This window comes from Pseudopipra pipra, chromosome 3 (genome assembly GCF_036250125.1).
Source record: "Pseudopipra pipra isolate bDixPip1 chromosome 3, bDixPip1.hap1, whole genome shotgun sequence".
Classification (NCBI taxonomy): Eukaryota; Metazoa; Chordata; class Aves; order Passeriformes; family Pipridae; genus Pseudopipra; species Pseudopipra pipra.
The window spans coordinates 89,639,493-89,657,691 of NC_087551.1; the positions used below are offsets into that span (position 1 = coordinate 89,639,493).

At 36.3% G+C, this 18,199-nt stretch overlaps 1 protein-coding gene across 1 annotated transcript in view; it reads left to right on the plus strand.

Moving 5' to 3' along the window:
* The window catches only part of EYS (eyes shut homolog), an 863,631-nt gene that overhangs the window by 614,955 nt on the left and 230,477 nt on the right, over positions 1–18,199 (plus strand). Inside the window, exon 36 of the mRNA XM_064650232.1 lies at positions 15,822–15,934. Within this exon, the coding sequence (XP_064506302.1) occupies positions 15,822–15,934 (113 nt within the window). The remainder of the gene's footprint in view (positions 1–15,821; positions 15,935–18,199) is intronic.

Here is an 18,199-nt window from a genome sequence, read left to right on the forward strand (position 1 = left end):
AGCCTTTTCCTGATATCCAACCCAAACCTCTCCTGACTCAGCTTTGTGCTGTTTCCTCAGGTCCTGTCACTCATCATGAGAGTGAAGAGATCAGTGCCTGCCCCTCCACCTCTCCTGGTGAGGATATTGAAGACCTCAATGAATGTGATTAAAGTTTGTCATTCTGTATTGAGGTGCATCCTATGTTAAGACGCTCCTTGAGGTCACCCTCAACAGTCATTTAACCATTCTCACAGATGACAGCTCTTTATCCATCATGGATTGTCTGCATTATTCCCACCAGGTTGTTTCTGCATGTCAGCAACCTTAAGTATGTGTTGGAAGACTTCAAACTACTTTTCTCCTTCCTATGTTTTGCTGCAGTCAACAACAGTATCATCTACTATCCTCTTTTATTTGATGCTTGTCTTTAGATACAAATGGTCATTTGATTAAATTGATTAAATTCACCATCTTTCCAAACCTATCTCAATTTTTGAGGAATGGGGGTTTAGAACTGGCTAAATGCCAGATGCCCATTCAGTCACTATCCTCAGTCTCCCTCCTCAGCTTGACAGTGGGAGAAGATAAGATTAATAGACTTGTGGGTTGAGATAAAGACAGGGAAGTTGCTTACCAGTTCCAAAACAGACTTGACTTGGGGAAAATAAATTGCATTTATTGCCATTTAAAATAAATTTGGGTAGTGAAAAAAAAAAGACAAAATGAAGCAGTACCTTCCCCAAGCACACACACTTCTTCTTCCCAAGCTCAGATTCATTCCCAACTCCTTACACTCCAACCACAGGTGGTGCAAGGGGAAAGGAGGGTTGTGGTCAATCCATAACACTCCCTCTGTCCTGCTCATTCCTCCTCATGGTTTTTCCCTGTTCCTACCTATACTCTCTTCACGGGCCATATTTCCTTCAGGAAACCTTCACCTCCTCTGACATGGTTCTTTTCATGGGCTGCAGGGGAATGTCTGCTCTGGCGCCACAAAGTAGATATTGATTTTGATGTTTGCACTTACATTCTGCTCTCTTTTTTTTTCTCCATGCCCTGTCTGCCTTTGTGGCATTTTCCCATGGTGCTACTATTTTGGCTGCTGGGCTCACCTGTGCCCTGTGGTGGGTCTGTTGGAGTTGGTTGGAACCAGCTGTCCCTGGCGCTGGGCAACCCCAGTCTCCCCTCACAAAGGTCATCTCTTCAGCTGAAACCTGCCTCCTATACAAAAATAACCTAATTTTATAAGACAAATGCTGTTTTGGTGATATCCAGAGATATCATTTGATGATGTGCACAGATAGGATACTGTTCCTGTGGAGATTATTTCCTTAAAAACAAGAAAGAACATTTTGAAAGGGATGACATTGTTTTGAACTTCCATGCAAGTTGCTTTTATGAATTTACAAGTTCAAATCCAGATGATCATTTCTCTTTGGACATATTGGTAGGCCTGCAAGATCACTTTTTGTCTTTGATCTGTAAGAACTCTTATTTTCCCATTGCTGCCAGGCTGACCTGCTGTTAAGCTCTTCAGTTTGTGGTTGATGTTGCCACTTAATTAATCCAGAGCTCCTGCATATTACCACAGGATCCTGGCAACAGCTGCAGCCCATTTTTGTTGGCTAGATGTCTCCTTGATACCTTATCTTGATGTATGATGTAGAAATTGTCCTGGGATAAGATTTTCAGTGTTTGTGTGATGTTTTCATTCTTTGACAACTGTGATTCTCTTATTATTAACCATTTGTCCCTTCTTGCTATTCAGTGTGCAAAATTCAGGGCAATTACAGACATTTGGGGTGACTCAACTCATGCTGAACATATTCAGTCCTTTTTATCCAATAGCTTCCCATGTTTCCCAGTTTCCTTGCTTACCTGGAAATGCGGCAGTGTATATGTGCATAACACCTTCTCAGGTACCTTGTCATGTATTTCACCTTTGTTTGCCTATTCTTCATGGTCCAATCAGAAAGCTCTTTTTAAAAAGTTATTGTTGCCTTGAAAGTGGTAGCATGAAGTATTATGGGTTGGAGAAAACATTCAAACAGTCTGCTACAGAGGATCTGTAGATTTTGATGGAGCTATGCCTTCACACTGATATCTTGAAAGTTGATGCAATTCATAATGAATATACCTTTGAGTTGTAGGTATAGGTTTACTACCTCATGTTATACAAACAACAAAAAGAAATAATTGTTCACATTGTCTGGAAGCAATGAACCTCAACAGATGGCATCACCTGTGAAGATGACATTTCACTAATTCCTCTGTGTGACTCTTTGAGATCCTATTTTTGAAAATTTCAGCAGGTCTCGTTGATGATAAGGGAGAAGTATGGCTTGAGCAGCCAACAGATAACTTTCATGAGCCCTTAGAGGATGTGTTTGGTATCAGGCTCTTCCAGCAAAGCTTAAAGCTTAAACTACAGTGAAGTGACTTAATGCAGGAATGCTCTACAGTGCTTGCACCCCAGACATCTGTCATCTAATAGCTTTGAGTTCCTTCCAGACACTGACTGAACATTGCACTATTTCCAAGCAGCCTCCCAAAGATTGGGAGGAAAAGCTGTAATCATTCACTGAATAAGTCTACTCTGGGATATTATGTAACGAGCTCATTGGCAGACTATCTACTTGGGATGAAAATGCCTACAGGCACACTTTCTTCAAAAAAAAATGTTTCACACAGAAAATTTGTATGGCTTCTTGCTCTGGCTTACCGTTCCATTTCAGTCTCTTTTTCAAGGCAGAATTATATCTAAGAGTCATGAATGGTGGCCACTACACTCTTTCTATAAGCAATAAAGAAGAACAAAGAGCTAGGGTTTATCCCTTGGAAAAGGTAATGTGTTGACCGTGTACCAGCAGATACCTGTTAATGGCCTCTAATCTTCCTTTGCAGTTCTTGTGGTGATACAACCTGATAGTGTAAACCTAAAGGGGAAGTAATTGCAATTATTTCCATGTAGTTTAGGTAGGACCCTTTCAGCTTCAGGAGCTTCAGGAGAAACCAGACTATATTTGGCAAGGCAGAAATATATTTAGCTGCATGTATGTGGCAGTCAGGCAACTACTACAATGATTACGCTAATGACCTATCAATCAGCAGTTCCCTAGGTTTATCACTTACTCTTTCCTTTTGTGTTTGGGAATTGTGGGTTCATCTCTTGCAGACTGGTTCTTTACGCAATTGATGAGAATGCACAAATATTACCTTGTGTTTCTTCATGCATTCCCCGCAACACACAGTTAAAATCAAGAGCTAAACTCCTCTAGCTATCAATTTACTCATCTGTTAACTTGTTTTTTGATAACAGTACGTGATGACGCATCAGTTGTAGCAATCTAACCACAAAACTCAATCTACATGAGAAAAAGCATGTTATGAAACTTCTTATCACATTTTAGTAGATAAAACTGAACTGAATATTCATCTGTTCCTATTTTATGTATGTGTGATTTTTCTCAAAGTTTTTTCAACAGCAGAGAGGTTTATGTCACAAAGATGAAGTTTTGGGTGTTTAACTTTATCCTATTAAAATGCAAATCCATGAGTTTCTCCTCAGGAAAAGAAAAAAAAAAGAAGACAATTTGCTGCTAAATCCCACAAAATCCCATTGAAAATTACTTTTACCGATTAAAATTCTGTGCTCTGGATGGCAAGTGGAGCAAATTGTTGCCACTTCTGACAAATGCAAACTCAGTAGTCAAAAACGCTCATGTTGTTAGAAAGTATACAAAGGTAGTTTAATTAATATTCCAAAACCGTATAGTGCCTCCTGAATTGTTAACAATAAAAGTAATCTTTGCTCTCACAGCTGTGTTTCCACAGTATTTTGGTATGGTAATTTTGGAGGTTTATTTCTTACCTCTGTCATCATTTTCACTAGTGTTCATATGGTGCTGTGTTTTAGACTGGTGACCAAAGCAGTTTTGCAACACAGGGATGTTTTTGTTGTTGCTGAACATTGTTTACATGGCATCGAGGCCTTCTTTGTTTCTTGCTCTTACCCCTCAGCAAATAGGCTGGGAGTGGTCAAGAGGCTGTGAGGGGACACAGCTGAGACAGCTGATCCTAGGTGACCAAAAGGATATCCCATACCATATAATACCATGCTCAGCAATAAAATGGAAGGAAGTTTTTCCAAAGAAGCTGTTGCTTAGGCTGGCTGGGCACCAGTCTTCTGGTGGTGGTTGCTTTTGCATCACTTTTTTTTATTCATTTATTAAACTGTCTTAATATCAACCCGGTAGCTTGCTGACTTTTTCCCCTCTTCTCTTTGCCATCCTAATGAGGGAGTGGGACCAAGAGACTGCAGGGGTCTTCTGCCAGCTGGGATATAACCATCACATTCCCTCAACTGAACTGTCACCTCAGAGGGACCTCTATGGTTAATATCTGTCATGTTCTTATGAAGAATCACACACGGTATTCTCTCTTATACCTCTGTTGTCATTGATGATTTGTGGGTCTTAGTAGACTTTTCCAATGGTGAGAGCCCTGCCTGACTAGCTGGTAACGCTTTCACTAGAAACTAACAATGTCTTTATAAATAAATACTAGGACAGTCAGTAAGAAGTTTTCTTTGCTATCTAGATATGCTTCAACTTGACAATACTCAATGAACATCAGCGTTTCTGAAATTAAAAGAACATTAATAATTCTTTGGGTGAAGTGTGATCAAGATCTCATCTTGAAATATCTAGTAGTGGAACCATCTGGTTTATAAATGGCAGGAAACTATATTAAAAGGTATTCCAGCAAGTAAATAGTCATGAGGTTATATAATTTTCCTAATCTTTGGGTGAAGGGAATTTTGAAATATGGGGGTTTGTCATGGAATCCTAACACACGGCTGCATAAATATCCTCCCAGCTGACAGCTTCCTGCTCTGACCCAAATTACTGCAAGTTATCTGGGTGTGATATTCTGCACCATTTTCTTTAACCAAATAAGGCCAAAAGTCTTCAAAATAAGAAACATCCTAGGTTTTAGAAGAACAAAAGCTAGAATATTTATCCTCTTAATAAAATCTTAGGATGAGGCTGGACAAAATAGAAGAAAAATGGCTAGACACAACCCTCTCCCACACATCATGATCTTGCAGGTGGGTTTTCAGTCTCACTGCCTTTCTGAAATTTAGTGGATTTGCATCTTCTTTGGTCCCATTTTCTTTTTCATTATCTCTGAGCCCAGGTTCTCTACTCTGTTCTCCTAACAGTAGTTTCAGTTGCTCTGCTTAAGCTGGTCTGTTGCTTCCCTGCTATACCTATTATCTTCCATCTGGGTTGTTACCTGGAAACCTTTTTTTTAAATCAGAGCCCTTTTTTTTACCTTGTGGAAATAAATCATATTTTCCGTTTCTACGGATGTAAATGTTGTGCTCAAGGGAAAATAATGTTAATTTAAAATATAAGCAAATGCAATATTCAGCCTATTACAGCATCACAGTGATAGACAACTGTCTAGGAAATTGCTTCTAGAATTGCTTCTGAATTGTTTCTCCAGTGTTAATAAGGGAAAGGGGTTTGGACACAGACGCAGAATTGGTAACTTGGTCCTGTTCCTCACTTGTAGTCTGTCACTCTTCCTTTCTCTCTATGTTTATACTTTGTGTCAGGCCCAACTCAGTCTGAGTTTTGGCAAGTTTTATTTCATCTTTATGCTTTCTACTTCCAACATACATTATATTCTTTGCTGGGTTTTTTGTGCGTGTGTTTCTGTGTGTTCATTATTCCCAGTACCTTCTTCCAGCTGGTGATTGCCAGACATTCCTGCCACTTTAATTAAGGAAATTTCACACCTCCTATCCTTGATGTTTTCAGTTTTTTTTCTGATCCCTTTAATCTTGTGATTTTTCCTTTCAAGAGAGAAAACCGTCACTGAAGATGTAGTTTTGTTTGCCTAGGCTCTGTTTAAATTGTGGTGATTCCTGTTTGCTCCTTCCAGAGTTAATCTGGGTGATTAGTGTTTCTGTAGTGTCTTTGACATTTGTCAAACTACAATATAAGATATTATTATTTTTTAGGCTGTGTATTTGATGAAAAAAAAACATCAAATGTTTCATCGAGGAATAGAAACTCTACCAAATTTAAAAGCATTTGGTTTCCTGTTAAGTGTGCTAAGTTAGGCTCATAGTTGTGTGATTTCCCCTAGAACCTACTTCTCTAATAATGTTCACAATCTTTCTCTGCATTCACTCTCAGTGCAGGATCTCCCATTCTCATTGATCTTCTACATACAAGTTTCCATTATTTCAGTAACAATAAATTGACTTTGTGTTTCTTGACAGCTTTGCCATGTTGTTTCATTGCTTTTCCCAACAACAAACAATGTAACAGAGATAGATTTTATAGAAAACTGTAGTAAATGGAGGCTGTTCCTGATCCCTGGCAAATAGCCCTTCAGTGCTTTTTACTTAATGACTTCACTCTAAACTAAGTATCTGAATGTAACTATTGGGCATGCAGTGAACATCTGAGCCTGAAAAATAGTCATATAACACATTTGCGAAGCCAGCAGGAAATGCACTCTGCTCTATAGGTAGAGGCAGACTAAGATGCTGTAATATCGAGAAAGAGTCATTATTAAAAGAAGAACATAATGATCATATTGTTAGTAAATTTGTGATTTTTGGTGGACTACATATCAAAAAAAAAGGAACAGAAGAACTGGCAGCTGTTCTACATGAAATCATTGTGATCTTTTATCTAAATGAAATGAGATTTGAAAATGAAAGAATATAGGAGGAGGAGGAGGAAACATTTAATGAAATGGAACTGTGGGGGACACAAGCACAGAATCATTAATTTCCAGTTTCGTTAGTATTAATGGTATGCTTTTTGAAAGCAAAAAGGACTAAAGATAAGTAACTTTGTCAGTGTCTGTCACTCTCTTCTGTGGTTTAAACCTCCTTATTTACTTAGCTTTTACTTACTTTACTGTGCTTGTGGTTACAAATTACTGAAAACCATATATACAACCACAGAAAGATGTTTTCTCTGTGTATAATAGTAACAGGAAAAAGCATTATATGATTTTGTCACTGTCTCATTATACAGATCCTTATTCCAGGTTAGAGACCATGGTTTTACAGACTATTTTACAGCACAGGCAGAATAGTAAGGAAAAAAAAAAAAAAAAAAAAAAAAAAAAGAGAGGAAAAAATAAAACCAAGTACATTTATAGAATGTATTTTAAAAGTAACACAAGTTAACTATAAGATGAAATGTAAACCTGAAATAATAGAAATATCCTGACTTTTCACATAATCCTATAAATAGACATTAAATTTCTGGAAGGAGAAAGTGACTGACCTTGTAGTGTTTGTCCTGCATAACAGTCTGAGGTATGTTGAGAGTAAAAATAAAACAGGTAAAATTTCATCTTGAGAAGAATAGAGCAGGTCAGCATTGAGGCTTAAAGCAATATGAGGGAGAGAGGGAGAGGAGGAAACTCAATTCCAGGATCTGAATGACGGAAGCAAGTAAGGAAGCTGCTTAGAATCTGCCATGTATGTTTAATTATTTTAATATGTGGGGGAGGGGGGGTTTAGGTGAAGAATTCCTTTAAGTGAACTTGCTTCAAGCTTCCAGTTTTTAGAACATTGTTTGATTTCTCCTCTCAATCATCTAGTTCATAATGTTGTTTCATGTGAATTTGATCTTTTGTTTACTCTAGTTTTCCTGGGGGGCTATCAATTCCAAATAAAATTCGTAAATACTTTAGGCAAGGACTCTAAATACGTGAATCTCAGGGCAAGTATGAGAATTTCAGGACTAGGTGTGTCTTTTGACAAGTAGTATACAAGTCAAGGCGGGAAAAAAAAAATTTAGAGATGGAGCAAAACAAAATGCTCCAAATAAACCAGCATCAGCCTTTGACAATGAGTAGGCAGTATAGAGATAGTTCAAAGCTCTGAGAAAACATATTATCCTAAGTCTCTCAGGTCTGTGGCTCTCAAAATGGAAATTCAAGCTAAAACAAATAATTTGGTAACCAAATCCAACTGCTTGCCCCACTCCTTTGCTAAAGGTTTTTGTTTCCTCAAGAGAGATGAAAAAGCAGGTCCACTTTTCAGTCTTGCCAACTTAAACTACCATTAATCTTAATCTATGTTAATATGATGAATTATAGATATATTTTCCTGTTCTATTACATTTGTCTCAAGGGTAGTAACACCTAAATGTTGCACAGGACAGTCAACAGTGGGTAGTAACCTGTCAGTGGTCTGATTAAAAATTAATGAAGGTCTTAAATTTTTACTCGTGGGTAGAGTTTATTGGTTTTAGAACACAAAAATTTGTATTGTCTTAAGATAATTAAATGGATTTTGGATGTGCATGGATTCATCACCTTCTTTGTACCCCATGGTTAACATTTTTATGTTATCTGTCTACTCCAGATACACCTCTGATCACACAAATACATGTGGCTAACATCTTGGTACCATGGAATGCATGCTAATAAAAACCTTGTTATGTGTCAGGCAGCTCTCATTGTTACCACATTCCTAACACAGAAAACCACTACTTCTTGCCTGGTCCTGATACTTATATATGCCTCATTGTTAAACTTAGGATTCTCTGTAGCATTCTGGGGAAGTAAAAGCATTTTAGTGCATCAGTGCATCAGTGCACCAGCTGATATATTCCTTATCCAGTGTGTGAATACTGTGCTACCTTGCATCTCTTGCCTTGAGAAACTGGGCTAGAAAACAAATAAACAAACAAACAAACAAACAAACAAACAAAAAATTATATGTTTACAGTGTACAAAACCAGACAAACCAGTTGCATATCTTTCTAAAAGATGTACAGCCATGATATAAGAAAGCACAGACCATAAAAATGTATGAAGAAATTTTCCTCCTCTCTCCCTTTTTTAGCTTAGAATATTAAGTTTTCTTAGAACTGATTAAATTAGGCCTATTGAACACTATATACCTCAGGTTATACTCATTAAAGAAAAGCTTATTTTTTTTGAATATTTTTGCTTTTATGGGCATATTTTCATTCTAAAGACATCCTTTGACATGCAGATGTCTTTGTTTTAGATAAGGACTTTTCTAGTTCAGACAGGTGTAAACCCACTTGTTTTAACTCCTCCTCTTTTCGTAAATCAACGTTCATAATTCACTAAGAAGTGTTTCATATGGAATCCTCCTTTAGATATCACAGAACATCTTGACTTGAAACTGACCCATGAGGATCATCAAATCCATCAGTATATAAATGCATATACTTGATACAAACATCTCTTGGCTTATATCTTTGTAGATTTGAGTGATTGGTTATCGGTTGGACAAGAAGCAGAAATACAGAGGTTGACTGGCTTGGCCTGAAAACTAGTTCATGGTGATGGATTCCAAATACCTTTCCCTAATGTGCTGTAATGTGTTGGCATGGTGTTCAATATGTCTAACTCCAGCATCACTCAGAAAAGGTGAAGTGCAGGGAGGTGAGCTGATTTCCACAGTTAGTAGACAGTCTCTGTAGTATATAAGAAAGATAAGTCTGTTTTCCAAATTCCACTCTACATTTTCTAGTCATCTCCAGCCAATATATTTTCCATCTTGCTCATGCGCAAGGTATTGTACCACATTTAAGAGAAAGAATTGAAAAAGTTAAATTACAGTAATTGAACTTAGAATTTCAATAGCAAATGAAATAAATGAATCATACATTATGACTATAAGCATAAGCACTGAAATTGTTTAGAAAAAGGGCAGACATTACTAGACATAAAGTTTAGGGAGATTCTGCCTTACTTCAGAGTCTTCATATCACTTCTGATATGCAACATTGCACCTCCTTAACTGCAAGGCAAGAGCAAGTTTAAAAGGTAAGGATTCGGACCGAAAACAAACTTTAATAAAAATGATAAGGTAATTTCTCAACACTCTTGAATCTTTCAGATCTCCTGATTTTAATTAATCCACTGTGGCTTAATGAACAACTCCAAGCTAGAACTGTGAGAATCATGGAAACCTGACAGTGAAACACATGCTCAAGTTTTACACTGCCAGCTAATTTAGATGAGGAAAAGATGCAACAGGAATGTGAGTGTTTGTTATGTGGTGATCTGGTTCCATCACGGTCTGGGACCACTGTGAAGCACAGGAGTCCAGAAGGTGTTTTGCCAGTACTGGTCCACTCACAGATTCAATGGGAGAAGATAGTCCCAGTTCCCTGCCCTGCAGCACAGGAGAGTGGAAGAACTCTTGACTTGCTTATTTCCCATAGCGGGACAATTACCCAGGTCGCAGGTTTTGCAACCCCTGATTTGAATAGCTATAACAAATGAGAAATGAAGATCAGAAATGTAAACCTCTACCATCCTGGGCAGTTTGGGGATTTATTCCTCCCTCCCCCCTTCTGTCTATTTGATTTTGCTTTATCATTCTTGCTTCACGAAAGTCTTGAGATAGGGTTCAATATCCATGGCAGATACAATAAAAGCACATTCAGGATAATAGCAATAAATTGTTAAAAATTTCAGTAGAGGTGCTTAGATGAAAAAAATCTGAATTTAACTTACCTCTTAACCCCTTTTTAGTTGTGTTAGTATAACCGAATTAAAATATATTTAGATATTTATATTCAGAATCACAATTTTGGACTAAAATCATCTATTATATTAAAATACAAATCAAATGAACTATTGGTGTTCTTCATAGGTTTATACAGTATTTAATTTCATGGCCGGTATTAGTCAGGACATAGGAGAGATTTCAGTTCTTTTGTGTTTCATGCACTTTATATATATGATGAAATGTATATTTTACCAGTATATCTTCCCATTTTGACTTTCCATTTCTGTACTAGTACTAGGACAGAAGTTGAAACAATATTCTGTCTCATATATTTTAAGTGTTTTCTTTTATTATTTTTGTTTCAGAGCTAATACTACTTTCCATTTTCCTACACATTTTGAAATGTCATTAAATTCTTTGAGTCATACTACATTATCAAACAATAAAGATGCTTGTGGATTAAAACTGGAAGTGAGTGAGAAAAGTGTTTTAAAAGGTAAATATTAGAAAGTGAAGTAATGAACAGCATAAATACATCATACACACTGTCTACTGTCATCACACATCCCTGCCACTGTCTACTTCGGCAACATTTCTCAAAGGAAGGTACATTTCTCTCTCATTAGTAGCTAAACAAATTGACCAGAGTAAATTTTGTCCATTTTGTTTAAACTACCAGAGTTAAAATGAATAAGGTTTAACTTTTATTAATTAATGTTTAAAAATTTTAAGTCAGCAAGAAAAAAGTGTTAACATTTTTTGGTCAAGGTGATGTCTGAGTCACTAACGTTGATTTTTAATAAATCCTTGAAAACCTTTTGGCTTGAAGAGACTGGAAACAATAGATATCCTACCTATAGCATGTCACTTCGAATCCAGGCAAGTTTCAGTGCTCTGTAAATGGAATAATAAGGCAGAATAATGTCCTGTTGGATTTAAGTTTGAAATATTGCAATTTGAGAAGTTTGCAATTGTTTTGCAGAGAGTTCTACTAATCAGACTCCAAAATTGGATATATTTCGGGAATCCCAAAGATGTGAAAGACTACTATATAGTGTATTGTGGTACACTGGAATATATATAGTGAGAATTTTTAAAATACATAAAATTTATCTTGAGTGCAGACAATGACAAAAGATTGTTCTATACTTTGTTTTCTTTCCAGTTAATTGTATTTTTTTTAAATAAATGCTCAGGACATAAGCCAAAACCTCATTATATTGTTTATGAATCTGTAGCGAAATGACAGGATGCAAGTTCATTTCATTAGGAACTCAATTCTAGGTTAATTCTCCCTAACAGCAACTCTAATTTGGGCTAGTCAGTAAAGGATATTAATAAATGGTTTGGCATATATGTGTGAACTTTTCCTACAAGGTAAGTATCTGTACTCATTTTTGTCAAGTATAAAGGGCATTTAAAGAGCATAGTTACTATATGTCAAACATATCTCAATAGATTCTGAATAGTGAATTTTATTAAACTAAATTTCTGGTGTTGCTCTGGCCTTGACATTTTCAGGCAATTTAAGTATTACAGTTTGTTAGCATATTAATGTATTTTTGTAAATGGAAGGGAACCCAACTACAAGTGAAGCCTACATTTTAATCTGCTAATCACAAACAAGTATCTGCTCTCAAAAACAGCAGAATAAAAGCTGCTTACTTTTGAATATGTATACCAATAGCTCTTATTCCTACATATCTCAGAAGACATTTTTTTGTATAGACAGCATAGCAGACCAAAGGCAAGCAATTTTTTGACCAAAATATTTATAATGCAGTTATAATTACAAAACAAAAAACTACTTTGGAGGAATGAATTACATTCAAAATATGTGCATATCAATGTAAGAAAAATAATTAGGAGACCAAACAGTATTGAGGAGAAGAAAAACATGTTGTTAAAATATTCAGTGTTATAGTGCATGGGAAAATATGCAGATAAATGTTGATTTCAAATCAAGTGACTAGTCTACCCTTCAGTGTGCAAAATGGATCATAGATTGACAGAGATTCATAAAACTATATTGTATCTGACCTTTGTGTTTATTGGTTTCTTTTTTCTTTCTTTCTTTCTTTTTTTGTTTGTTCATTTTTACAAACCCAAGAATGAGGACTTTTCTTGAAATACATGCATAGTATGACTGGGACAATCATAACTAACCTTTAGTTAAACCTTGTAACAGACTCAGGAAAAAAGAAGGAGCAGAGCTCTAACAAGCTGATTTATGTAGCCAATATTAAAACATTGTTTAATTGTTCATTTTTGGGGGGGCAATGTTATGGGTACCATGTAATTTCCAGCTCAGAATCCTGTAACCATTTCTGTCTCTGTTCATATTAAATTTGCAACAGATTCTGCATCCTGTCAATTTAAAAATTGTTTTTCTTACTACTTATAAAAGGCAGGGAAAAAAGAATAACAAGGATCTCTTATAAAAATAAAAATGTGAAACAGTAGGACAACACATTTTCAAAGATTACCTGGTATAAATTGTTATGATAATGGCAGTAAAAGCAGACTGCTGAGTGTAACACTTGGCAGTCCATCACACTTATTTCCTGCCAAAGTGGCTGGCAAAGGAGGAAGAAAAAGAGTGTTCTGTTGTCTGTAATCTGTATCAATAGTCTCTGTCAGCCCTTGTAGTATATCAAATAATAATGTTCTCTTAACATCCAAAGCGCGACTTTGAGGACAGTGTTCACATTGAGTTCTTGAATAAGATTTTTGTTTCTTAAGTTCCAGGGAGCCTCATTGTAATCCTTTGTGTTTGTTACACACAGAGACCACCTTACCTATGCTGCACTTGAGCTTTGCTGACTTTAAATGCCACCTTAACTGGTTACATAACTTTTCACAATGTTGCGGTGATGCCTTAAGCCCCTAATAGTTTTTTTTTATTTTTCTAATTTTTGTAAACCTTATAAGTCTTATAAGTAATGGAAGTAGACTCTAAAAGCAGCAACCCTCACATCCCTTTCCCTGTTGCACCCTTAGTTTACACATTCCTTAACCTTCCTACCCCATTCCATGTACCCTATATCACTCCTACCCCTGAATCCAGTAGAAATGTTTAGTCTCTTGTCAAGGCAAGGCCTAGACTGTTTAGAGAACAGCCATATCAGGGCCTCAATAACAAAACAGAGTCAAGAATTAGGTGACTATGTGCATCAGCAGTGCAGTAATATACTTTCTGTAGGCCTTTGCTGTTAAAGAAATAAACAGGGAACTGTTAGTGAAATTCTTTGATCTCTCCCATGAGTTGGAAGGCCAGTGCATTTTGTTTATTGTGTATGGCATGGTATGGTATGTTATGTTTCAGAGTGGTTGAACAGTGCAGAGAAAAACAATTTTCCTTGCTTCAGCCATGTTGTACTTGTGCAGGCTACCTCTCTGCTGGGAGGGAGAGAGCTCTCCTTTCCCATTAATTTGACTGGGTTTTGACCTCATTTAGACTTGTACCACCCACAACATCCTATAGCACAGTTACACAACTTCATTTTGAGTTGTATGAAAAACAACCCCCCGTACCTTGCTTTCATCTTCACACTGATTTATGTAATTTCTTATCCTTTTGATCCTGTATTGTAAGAAACTGTGAAAACTCTTTATTCATGTGTGCATTACTCTGTTCTAACTCTCCTTGATGGAGAGTTTTCCTGACTAAAGGTTCCTGGTCTATACAATTGCTCTGTTCAGAACCCCTCATATGTCTCATCATTCCTATATAACAAAGTTTTTTCATATTGTGACTTTTTTTGCATATTGTGAAATGCTGTTCTCAGGATTTTGGGTTTGCTATCCTGAGTAATGCAGGAAATATTGAGCCACTTGTATACACCGAGGAGAATAGATGCTATTAGAGATTTGTAGAGATAATTTCTAAGGGTTCTCCATACTGAACTCACCATTTATTCACAATTTTTCTTCTTTTGTTTTAACCATTCTCTTAATTTATTGAAGGGCTTCCTTGTTATCCCAGGTTGACTAGGGTGACTGAGTTACTTTAGAATCTTTTAGCATAGAAGCTTGTTAAAATCCTTTGAAAATCAAAAGCCACGTACCAAGACATCCTTTTTCACATATTCAGTGTTCCTCCTGTGAGTTACAATTTCCCTTTTCAGAAACCTTCTCAACTATTCCCCCATACATTATGTTCATTTATATATCTGTTGATTCTGTTCTTCAGTGTAATTCTTAATTTCTTAATAGTTTCTTTTGAATGTAATTGGGACTTACTGATACGTAGTTTGAGGTGTGTCCTTGCATGTCGTGGTCTAACCCACATTTTCATAAATAATTAAAGCAAAAAACTCTAAAAAAAAATCCACATCTACCATTCCCATGGTTTGGATGCCATTTTAAGTGATGACCACAGTAATTTCCCATAGGAATCCCAGGCAAATACTGTTTGCTACTGTTAACTTTTTAGTTTTCTTTAAAAATACTTTCCAGGAATAATTCAATTTGAGACAGATTTCTGATGTACCCCTACTAAAAAGGGGTTCTGCCATGGGAACTTCCCAGAGCTACTCTACATTAAATTTTGATTTGGTGAGTTCATTTACATTTCCTGCTAGAGCCATGTCCCTTTGAACATTCCCTTTATACTTGGATGGTCTGTTAGCCCTAAAGCCTTTCTGGCAGGCTTACTGCTCCTGTTGGGTTTTAAAAAGCATTTGATGCCTGCCATTATGCTTTTAGCAAATTGTTGCTCAAGATCTTTATATTTTTCTTTCTGCAAATATCTAAACCTGACTTCAGTGTTAGAAATGGGTCCTTAGCAGTGTGTAACAATTTACTGTTCTGTGTGTTTTCAGTGCCCCTAAAGTGATTCTCATTTTTAGTAGGTCCTTAGGCATCTTTGAAACATGATTAATAGCACTAGATATCTTCTGAGCAGGGAAGTAGTAAACTTACAAGTAGATTTTCAAAGCTTCCCTGTTTACCATTCCCCGTGACCTGTGTTCCTCCATAAAAAATATCTGATTAAAGTTAGAGAAATCCACTTTCTGCTGGTGTTTCACCATAACTGTTGTGCTGTCTATGTGTCCAAACCTCTCTTTTTAAGTTTGTTTATTAGGTTTATTTTTAAGTCAGTACTGCTTATCTTGCTGTGATATCTTTTCACATTTAATTTTTTTTTGTAGAATTTCTTTATAGAAAAAATGAGGATCAGGAGAGTTTTTCAGGAGTAGATGAAATTATGCTACAAGTCTTTCTGTAGAAACTTATTTATTTTTAAGATGGATCACAATGGTAACAAGCAAAAGAACTGTGTGAATTTTTTCCTTTGTAGATTTCCGGACCTGTCTACAATTTCACTGGCTGTATACAAGTTATAGAAATCAATAATGTGGGACCTTTCACATTCTCTGATGCTGTGGAAAGAAATAATGTTGACGATTGCAGGTAAACTGCCCTCTATGCCTTTTCAAATTGGAAGAAACAGTTTGTGCTGATTTTTCTTTCTTCCTTACACAGGGTGACCATTTTAGATAATTACAACAATAGTTACAGAGAAAAAGATAGAAAAAACCCTAGAGAGACAGATATAGTGCTTTCTTTTATGCTTTTGAAGCATTTCCTTTATGGAAGATGCTTTTTTTGCAGAGTAGTTCAATTAAGCTTGACAGCACATTTAGAGCGAGTTGTCACCCACTGAATGCTGAAACATAGTGTAGTAAGAAAGATAATCTGCAAAAAAATATAGGAACAGAGAGTAGGGTGATGTGCTGGCTGTGTTTTACTTATGATTTCAGGATTTCTATTAATCTTGTAACAAATTTGGATGACCTGCTACATTTACTATACAAGAGATTGTGAACAATGCTGGAAAGCATTGTTTTTGAATAAGTTTAAAATCCCCAGTTGATTTCATTTTTACATATTCACATCGCTACTGGTTATGCATTGATTTAAATGAAAGGCTACACAGGGGCAATGATGATTCTGTTCTGGAATATAATAGATTTGAACATGGAAAAGTGGAAAGCAAAATAAAACAGAGGTGAATTGCATTTGTAGGTAATTAGGCCTTAATCAGAATAGAATATCACCCTAGAGAACATTATATAAGCCTTTTTACTTGTGGGTTTTTTCCTGAAATTTACAAATTTTTTTGATTAATGTTCACGAGCTTGTTTAAACAGCGTCTTAGAAAGCTAGTGGCACCTGGCTAGATCATTAATTAAGGACTCATGAGACTTGAACTCTGCACCCTTTAAGTTCCATTTTATTTGGAATATGTTCTCTAAGTGCATTTAACAAATGGTTGTGGGTCTAGATCCTGCACAAAATAGAGAACCCTGCAAAAAATGGAGAACCATGCCTAAGAAAGAAGTGATGGCTCCACTCTTGTCTTTCGGCACATTTTTTTCCTAGTCAGAACTATGGTCTTCTTCAAAATGAGGGCACATACTCTTGTCTGTGAAACTACGCCTCTGTGCAGAACTAAAAATTCAGAAGATAGAAAGCAAGTGAGGAAGCAACTTCATATCTTTAATTCAGGTATTAACTTAGGTGGACAAAAATCTTGACTTCAAGGGCTATCTATGTATTAGAAATATAATAATCATGGGGAAAAAGTCATAAACCATCTCAGTTGTCACCTCAAATTACTAGATTAGGAAATTGTTCTCCATTTTGCATATGCAGTAGAGCTTTGATATCACAAATCCTATGCAAGATGTAGCTCTGTTTTTTAAACTACTAGATAAAAGAGGGATAACTTTAAAATCAGGACTGTTACCATCTTTTGTACTTTCTTTCGTTCTCCGTAATACTTTCTCTGAGCTGGCTGTCTACATCTTTGGCCTTTACGACACTATTCTTTTTTTACAGTTTTTCCTATTGAATACTTTATATAACTATTCCTTTAAGAACCAATATCCTTCAAGAAACAAGGACTAATGAGACCTGCTTTGTCCAGTCTGTGTATATAGCAGAGAGAGAGATATAGGCGGGAAAAAGAAAGCTTGTAAGAAAATTGACTTTGTTCCTTTTTAAATTTGTTTAATAGAATGCTATATTATCTGTTATAATCTATAGAATTATATTACAAGATTTATTGCATTTTTTATTGAATCTAGTACTTCCCTTCATAGTCAATTAGAACACAAATATGGCTTGTGTGGTATAATATAGACATTAAAGATCACTATATTTGAATCAGAACTTCCTGACTACAGTCTGGGACTGTTTCTTGCAAATACTATGCTTATCTTACTGATTAGGTGAGTAAAATGGCACAATAATTTGTACAGAAGAACTGTGGAAATAGTCTTGTATATAAAAGGATACTGGAAGGATATTGGGTCATCTCAATCCTCTATGCTAAGCAACATGTTCCTTTTACCTCCTGGCTTCCTCAGAATGCTGCAGATGAGCCTGACAGTGTCCAGCCCCATGCAGTCCATAAAGACCTGGCACCATCCTGGTCCAAACCAGAGTTATTCCTCTCTGAAAAGCTAAATTTCAACAGTTGAAATTGTTGGAATTAGTTTGTTGAAATTCAGAGTAATTTTAACAGAAAATTGAAATTAGTCTGAATTTCCCTTGGTGGGAAAGGAAGTCCATGGGAGTGGACTGTGGAGAAGCCTGGCAAGCATTCTCCTTACTCATTCCTGCCCTGTGACACATGAATTTCACAGAATCACAGAATATGCTGAGTTGGAA